Source organism: Chamaea fasciata, unplaced genomic scaffold (assembly GCF_029207755.1).
Source record: "Chamaea fasciata isolate MVZ Bird 193981 ecotype frontalis unplaced genomic scaffold, bChaFas1.0.hap1 SCAF_3, whole genome shotgun sequence".
Classification (NCBI taxonomy): Eukaryota; Metazoa; Chordata; class Aves; order Passeriformes; family Sylviidae; genus Chamaea; species Chamaea fasciata.
Window position 1 is genome coordinate 48,278,350 of NW_027094088.1, and position 8,177 is coordinate 48,286,526.

At 36.7% G+C, this 8,177-nt stretch overlaps 1 protein-coding gene across 1 annotated transcript in view; it reads right to left on the bottom strand.

The window, feature by feature from the left end:
- The window catches only part of ADGB (androglobin), an 87,622-nt gene extending 82,184 nt beyond the window's left edge, over positions 1–5,438 (bottom strand). Inside the window, exons 1-3 of the mRNA XM_066178893.1 lie at positions 5,375–5,438; positions 4,858–5,002; positions 1,806–1,898 (exon numbers count right to left, since the gene is read on the bottom strand). Coding sequence (XP_066034990.1) covers positions 1,806–1,898; positions 4,858–4,995 — 231 coding nt within the window. The 5' untranslated portion in view covers positions 4,996–5,002; positions 5,375–5,438. The remainder of the gene's footprint in view (positions 1–1,805; positions 1,899–4,857; positions 5,003–5,374) is intronic.
- Positions 5,439–8,177: the final 2,739 nt, after the last annotated feature.

Below are 8,177 nucleotides of genomic sequence, written 5' to 3' on the forward strand. Positions count from 1 at the left end.
ATTACATAGTGTTCATGACTATTCCCTTCTTGTACAGCCCATTTCCTTTTTGTAAGCAGTTTAGTAATAACATACTGGAACTGCAGTTTATTGAACTAAATGTATCAGTGCCTCTCATCATGTACTGGTGTTCGTTGCTTGATTCTTTGCTTATCACACTAAATAGGCTTGTTTATACTTTCTTTTATAGTTAAAAATATATATCAAGTAACAGATAATTCTTAATATCCTTTCATTGCTTGACATTTACATTAATTTTTTATAAAATCTCTGGTAATCATTGCCTGTTGAGTCAAAATATAGTGGACCAAAAGAAGCAGCAAAGTTTTTATCAGGTCCAAAAGAAAACAAGTTCTTTCTTCATAGTATTCTAGAGATAGATTTTTAAAAGCCATTTTTAATACAGACACATGTTTCCATGACTTTCTGGGCAGCCAGCTCTCTTGCCCTCATTTTTCAGATACCTCCACTCAGTTTATGCATTTTGGCAACATTTCCCATTCAATCTTTCTGGTCTTGTCAATTACTCCTCTGACCTCCCCCTCTCCTTCCATTAAAAATTAAACTTAGATCTGTTTAGTGTCTAATTAATAAAAAATGGAACTGACAAGCTGACAAAAGGAAAAGTGACAAGCCTGAAAAAGTTGGAAGGGTGGTCCAAGTGCTTTAAAACTTCAATATTTCATCTGAAATAAATCATGTAAACCCTTAGATTAGTAACAGAATTATAACACTAACCTTTGAAATGGGAGGCTGTTTATTTTCTCTGCAATTAATTTTAAACTTCAACTGAATAACAACCATGCATAATTTTAAAATGTTATGATTACCTTGTAGACAACTACTGTCAAAGACATGGACATGTACTCTGTGTAGCCCAGAAAAATATGATAGCTGAAGTGAAAAAAACAGTACTGTAGTTCTGGTAAAGTTAGTTCATAGTTTCATGACAAATATGAATACTTCAGATCCCTGCTCAAGAGAAGACTCAGTTGGAACACACAGAATTTTTCCTGTACCCATGACAGTAATTCTTAAATCAGAAAAAAAAAAAAAAAGAAAAAGAACACAAAATAAAATGGAAAGGCATCTCTTCATCCAGTTGTCTTCCAAATTTACATGGGAGTCAAAAAGCAAAGCAGATGTGGGAGGATACACTACCATGATGTTTTTTACCAGGAAGTGATGGTCCATGGTGGTCTTATCTCATTAATAAGATTCTGTATAGCATCATTGAGAATGCTATAACTACAGTTAACTGGAAAGAGTGGGGTTAGTATAGGTAATCTTATGTCCTTTAAGACACTGAGAAACCCATGTTGCATGGCACAAGCAGGTCTCTGATCCATCTATGCAGCATTCTGTACAGATCCCATCCATTTTGGTTTTACTGACCTGTGATATAATTTGAGCTGTGAAAGGATATTCTTACAAGAAAACAACTCTGCTCACAATTTCTGCTGTGAAATGAAAGGACGTTGAGGAACTTGCTGCTGTGGTTACATCAAGTCGAGGAGATGCAGGTGATGTAATTGCCAGTAAGGAGAAGGAGCTGCCTGCAGCCTCCTCCATTACCATCAGCTGTGTGAGCTCACCCTGGGCCCAGGGTTTCCAGCCCTGTGTGCAGCACAGGGGAGCTGTCACATAGGCCACTGACTCCTCATGTACACCAGTCTCCAAGACAGGACTGACTGTGTGGTCAAGTGGCTTTTACCTGCTGAACTAACTTCCTCTGCTAATTTCACTCTATTTTTCACAAGTTTGGCCATAAGCATTTTTTCATCATGACCTTGCTTGTTTCTTACCTCATTTGTTAAAAACTCTTGTGGACGTTTCCATGAATGCACTTTTAAGGATGCTGGCAACCTTATTTTCCCTTCAGGATCATCGAATCCAGGCTATATAAAATACACATGAAAAAAATGGACCACTTTTAATAATTACAGTATTGTATCTTCCATGAGATTTAAAATAATATATTGTTCACAGGATAACTCACTTAAAGAGAAAAACAGCATAAAAAAGAACTAATAGTATCTACAAGTGAACAAAAAGGGCTCAAAGCCCAAGATGAAGATGCAGCATAAAAGCCACCTACAGTGCTCAGAGAAATTTATGTGGTCTATACTTTCTTAGAAGTCTATATGAAATTATTCTTTTTCTTTTCCCCGTTCAGAAAGGGCCCCCCAAAAAAGCTTTTAAATCAGTTACTCTTCTACCAGGTTATTCCTACATACTTTTCCTAACTCCCTTATTTCTATAACTTTTTAAGTTGAAGACTGGAAGTAAATATCTAAAGCAATTAGGACACAAAATAAGCATGTTCCATGCATTTAGCACTGCTATAGAAACCAAAGAAAGCTATAATTATACAGCATAAACTAGCCTGTTAAAAAGAGAGGCTCATACAGTTTTCAAACTTGCATTTTTGAAGTGATGCTTATCCTTCATGTGCACAGAAGGCACCAGAATATACGATAACTGTTTACCTACTGGCACAATGGAGGATTAGGACATGCCTCAGATAGTCTGTACTGACTGAGAAGCTAATCAGTTACATGGTTAATGCCTTTTATTTGTGCCTGGATCTTAAACAGCTTTTAGGCATATTATACATTGGTGTGTGTTTCACAGTCTAAGATGCACTCTATCTTCTACAGACCAGAGGAGGAGTTGCTGGGAACAAAAATCTATGATACTTTGAGTCCTTAATGATTAAAAGGAAGGCAAAACAAAGTGCATCACACAAAAGCATAAAAACCAAACACCAACAAAGATGGCCAAATAATCTTCTCCCCACATTTTTGTTTGTTTCATTGTGTAAGTTCCTTCAACATAATAATCTGCAACAAGCTATTTCAGTACCTGAAGGAAAAAAAGATAAGCGGGGGGGGGGGGGGGGGAGGGGGGTGGAGAGAAGGAATATTTAAGGAATACTAAATTTTTTTTTTTTTTCTGAAAGCTTAAAGAATGTCTTGGAGCCTGGACCATACAGAACTGTATTAAGAGAGTTTATATTCTGCTTTCAGAGACATTCAACCCTGACTTCACGGCATAATATGAAAGTTTAGCTCTTAAACACTAGATAAACCAGAGAAAGGAGGCAGATAGGGATGACACAACACTAAGCAAAGGAAGAAAACCAAAACAACCAAAACAATAACCCCAACAAACCCACACCTGGAAAGATACAGCCTTTCTTTAGTTTCCTAGAGCAAAAAATGCTTTGAAGAAGAATATTATAGGTTTTGCTAAACTTGACTAAAAAAAAAAATCAAGTTTTAACTCATCTTTTAATTAAAGCGGCTATAAGAGACAAGTGCCAAGTCTCAGAGGTTCATGCTCTAAGGACAGGAGTCTCAGCCACAAGTTCTAGAGGAAGGACATGGAAGAAATGGGCATGAGAGACAAAGACAAGGTCAAATGCGCAACTGCAGCAGCACAGTGCACTGCTCTAAGAGAGGGCATTGTGTACAGGTGCTTGTTAAAAGACCTTCAGTGTTACAAGGAAAAAGATCACTTCATGTTGATTTCTTTACCCACACAAGAAAATAGGACTGTTTATATTCCTGTTCCAAGTGTACTCAAAGGTCCTGGATGACATTACTAATTTTGCTTCCAACCGAAATAATCTAAACAATGTTGAATTCTGGTTACCTCCTTGGATTGAAAGAGGTCACACTACAAAATACATTAGATCTGCAAATTCATCTGCTGTGACTGACATATAATTCCTTTTAATGTGTAAAAGGATCAATGTTTCAAACAGCTTGTAGCTGAACTGAAGAGTCGAGTAAAGAACTCAGAACATCTCTTGTGCTAAAATAGAAGAAAGATTTTCAGATATAGTTATTTTGAAGTTTATGTATGATAATAATGTCTGGTAAACTGAACAAATTAGTGGTAGATAAATGTTGAGTACAGCACAAAGACACCAAATGTGGTAATGGAACAAGAAAAGGACACTAAGGAAAATTATTTACTTAACAAGTTAATGGTAGTATTCAGTACAGAATGCATACCTTCTCTCAAAACAATACATTGGCCCCACAAGAGTATAATATAGTCAACCTTGGATTAAGGAAAAAAAAATATAGGTATATGGAAACATAAACATAGTTCACATGGACACACTCGGAAGAAATATATGAACAACACAGAATTTGCATATAAAATGGATGATAAAGCATAATATTTAATGCATTTTACATTTCAACTTAAAATGCTGAATTTAAGAAATTCTTTAAAAAATAAATTTACTACTACTCCAAATAAGAGACCCATGCAATGATAACCAGTTTGAAGGAGTAAAAAACCATGACACTTTTCATTCATTCCAAAGTTGGAAAACAGAAATTTTTCTGCATCTGGCATGTACTTATTTTCTGCAAGGTCATTCTCTACATACTAGAACTGCAGTGCTTCACACGTCCAGAAGCTGCAGTGTACAAAAGAAAGTACTTCAACATCCATTTTTGCCACAATGAAGATAGACACACCAAACCTTTTAAGCCCACAGAAACTGCAGTGCCCTGACATAATACAACAGTTCAGCTATTCCCATATCCTCAGTTCTAGTTATGCTATGAAACAGATTTGGGGGTGTATTTTTTTAAACCATTAATACACACATTAATGCACAAAGATATAAGTTCATTTTAAAAGCAGCAAATAAAAATGCACAATACTTCTGGTCTATTATTGTAGTTTAGTAGAGAACTACTTAAACATATTGAAAGTAAATGATTGGGAATTTATAAGTTTATCAGCATCATATAATTTTGAAGCTATGACAAATACTCTATTAAATACAAGTACAAAAACTGAAGCGGAAATAATATGTGTCACACAACTTACTGAAATTTGACCTTTTCCAGGTTTTTCTTTTCCAGGTTTTCCAACATCCCATTTTTCTGCATTGATATCTGCATCGTTCCATTCTGGCCAAATAGGAAATCTACTCTTCTCGTGGGAAGCAGCTACCTTGGAATGCATAGATGACCTAGGAAACACACAGTAGCATAAATAAAAATGAACAGCATTATTAGACAAGAGTAGTACAGAGACCTTTATCTTATAAAATATTCTTTTTAAAATATACTACAATAGAAATTTTAGTATTTTTAGCTATGTTAAGTTTTTTGTCACTAAGGCAAGCAAACCTATAGAAATGCTTTGACAGTGGAGGTACAACTAACATTGAAGAAGGCCTCAAGCACCAGCTAATTAGTAACCTCTTCGTGCACTGACTTTTTCTCTGTACCCTTCCCATGAGCAGCTCCACACAACACAGACTCCTCTCCACCCTTTCCTAAGTCATTCCTACCTCTTACACTACCACCTAACCCTGCCTACCCCTCATATAGCATCTTACTTTATCTGTTCCTTGTGCAACCACTCATCCCTTCCTCCTCACAGCATAGCCAGTAGACTCCAACTAATTCTCTAACAGCCAACTCACTCTTTTATTACACTCATAGCTGTGAGGGCAAGGCTGTTTCCACTCTGCAGTAATTAACACAGCTGCAATATATTGGGGGCAAGACTGCCTTCAGGATTATCTCTCTCTATCCTCCCACAGTGCTTCATGTTGTTACTAGGTGTAAACCAAGAAAATATTTTAATGAGTTTATACAAGGAGGAATTCTGCTGAAGTAGATTAGGAAGGTGAAGTACAAAAACAGAAATTGAGGGGAGTTTCTTCCCTCTTCTTTTTCCCTGCTTCAATCCACATGGCTCTCATTTTTCTCCTGTGCCAGTCCTAGCATTCATCACTCAATTCAACTCACTCACCCATCTGAAGGCTTTCTTTCCTTTTTTCTGCCTTACTTTCTTTAGATAACCAGAAGGAGCTTGCCACAGATAAAAGATGTCCTGGGGAAAAGGACTCCCACTTCTAGGCATCTGTGAGCCTCTAGATCAGCCAGCACTGTCTCCAGATAATTTCATTCTCAGGGCTTCTTGTACTACCAGCACTCTCACTACCTTCTTCTTGGGTTTCACAGTCCTGGCAACAATTTTGTTGAGGCTGAAAGGATTTTCACAAGACTAATACACAATGTATTCATAGCCACAAAGTAGCACTAGTGCACCTTCATCTTTCCAGTGCATACAAAGGGCTGAAAAACTGAATTAGCTTGAATATTCATTAATTGTTCCTGTAGAAGTGCAACAAAATGTGTAAGTATATTCTAAAGTCAAACACAGACTACTTAAATGAGTAGTCTGACTAAAGGAAAATGTTGTGTAGGAAATGATACCTGAAAATACTATTAAGCCGCATCATCCAGAAGGTGGAAGCAGGGACAAGTCACTTGGGGGAACAGAGGCGTTGCTCAAGTGTAGAGCAGTGAAACTACAAAAACAAAAGCTCAGCTGGAGTAGAAATTAGCAAAGGATGTTAAGGACAAGGCAAAAAGCTCCCATAAGTACATTGGCAGCAAAGGACAAGTAAGGAAGCACATGTCTGCTGCTCACTGGGGTGGGGAACAGCTTAGTGACAAAGAACATGGGAAAGGCCAAAATACTCAATGTGTTTTTGTGTCTTGGGTTTTGTTGGCAAAATTGGCTCTCCCCAGACCAAGAGTCTATTTGCAGAGTCTGTGGGAGTGAAGCATTACCCACAGTAGAGGAAGGAGCTGGGCAGCACTTAGCAACTGGACACACACAGCTCCATGGGACTAGATGGAATGTGAGCAAAGGTACTGAGGGAGTTGACTGGAGTCTGATTTGGATCTTGGTAACCACAGTTCTTGGAGACACTTTAAACTCAAATAGACATGGATCTAAGCAACCGGATGTAAACTGGTCCTGCTTCAGTAGGAGTTTGACTAAATGGTTTCCAGAGGCACCGTTCAATGTTTTTCTATAATTCCATAAAACTTTAGTTGTTAGCAATAGTAAGGACAAAGACATGGGTAAAAATAAAGGTTTCTCACTGTCTAGACATTAACTACATTCATCCACACTACCAGTTACTCTTAATGGAAGGCAGCTGTTAAAATTCAGTACCATCTGTGCCTTCTGCTGTGCAAAAACCACCCAAACATAGCTTCTACTTCTCTAACTGGAAGGAAGATGCATTCAGTACAGTGATACTTGGCTTTATTTTTTCATCTTCGTCACCTCAGCCATCTGTAAATTGACTCCATAACATCTGATCTTACATTAATGGTATAATATTTTCTACAATGTTTTCTTGAAAACTCAAATGATCCTCCATTCTGTATTCAATAATATCTAACAAGCAATTAAAATACCCTGGGGTGTTTATCAGTTTCTATATATCATTTCCAGTTGTTTCAAAGAATCTGTTGCATCTGTGCTAACCGGAAGCATGAAGAACAATGAAAAACTAAGTGCTGGCTGTATCAACAGACTCAACATTTGTGATATTTTGAAACCTGAACACCTCTAACACTTATTTGAATATGACTCCTGGCAGTTTCTTACACATCATTAAAAAACCCCCTAAAATTCTCATTTTTTGTACTTTTTTTCTTACTTCAGATGAAATATGAATAGCATATGTAGCAATTTTAAATATTTAAGGACTACTCCTAAATTTTTGTGTCTTTTTTCTACTTCTAAATCTGCATTTGCTCTTTTACATATTTATAGAGAAGCATGGAAATTTCACTTACTGATAACAATAATAAAGTTATTCTGACACCATTCACAAACAAAATTAATGATAATTGCAATAATTTGAAGAACCATAGAATGGTTTGGGTTGGAAGAGACCTGAAAGATCATCCACCTTTTCTGCCATGAGTAGGGACACCTTCCACTAGACCAGGTTACTCAGAGCCTTTCCTCACTTTATGCTATAAGATTTCTGAGTGCTTTGGGACAATAGTAGAATAATAAAAAAGGATAATTTTAAAATGCAATAATGAGATATGGAAGAGTTACTTAGCTTACTAAGCTTACTAGTCACACTAAGACAGAAAATTACTTTCTATCACACTTTAACATAACAGAATATCCTCAGCCATAACGACGAGGAAGACATGGGAACAATGCTACCTATGGTTGAGATATTTAAACTAAATTGTGGAAGTCTAATGCAACTGCATCTCAAAAAGGATAATTCAATAAGACCTGGAAAATTCACAAATAACTGCAATTTAATTGGCCTCCAAATATAAGTAATAAATAGTAATACATGAAAAAAA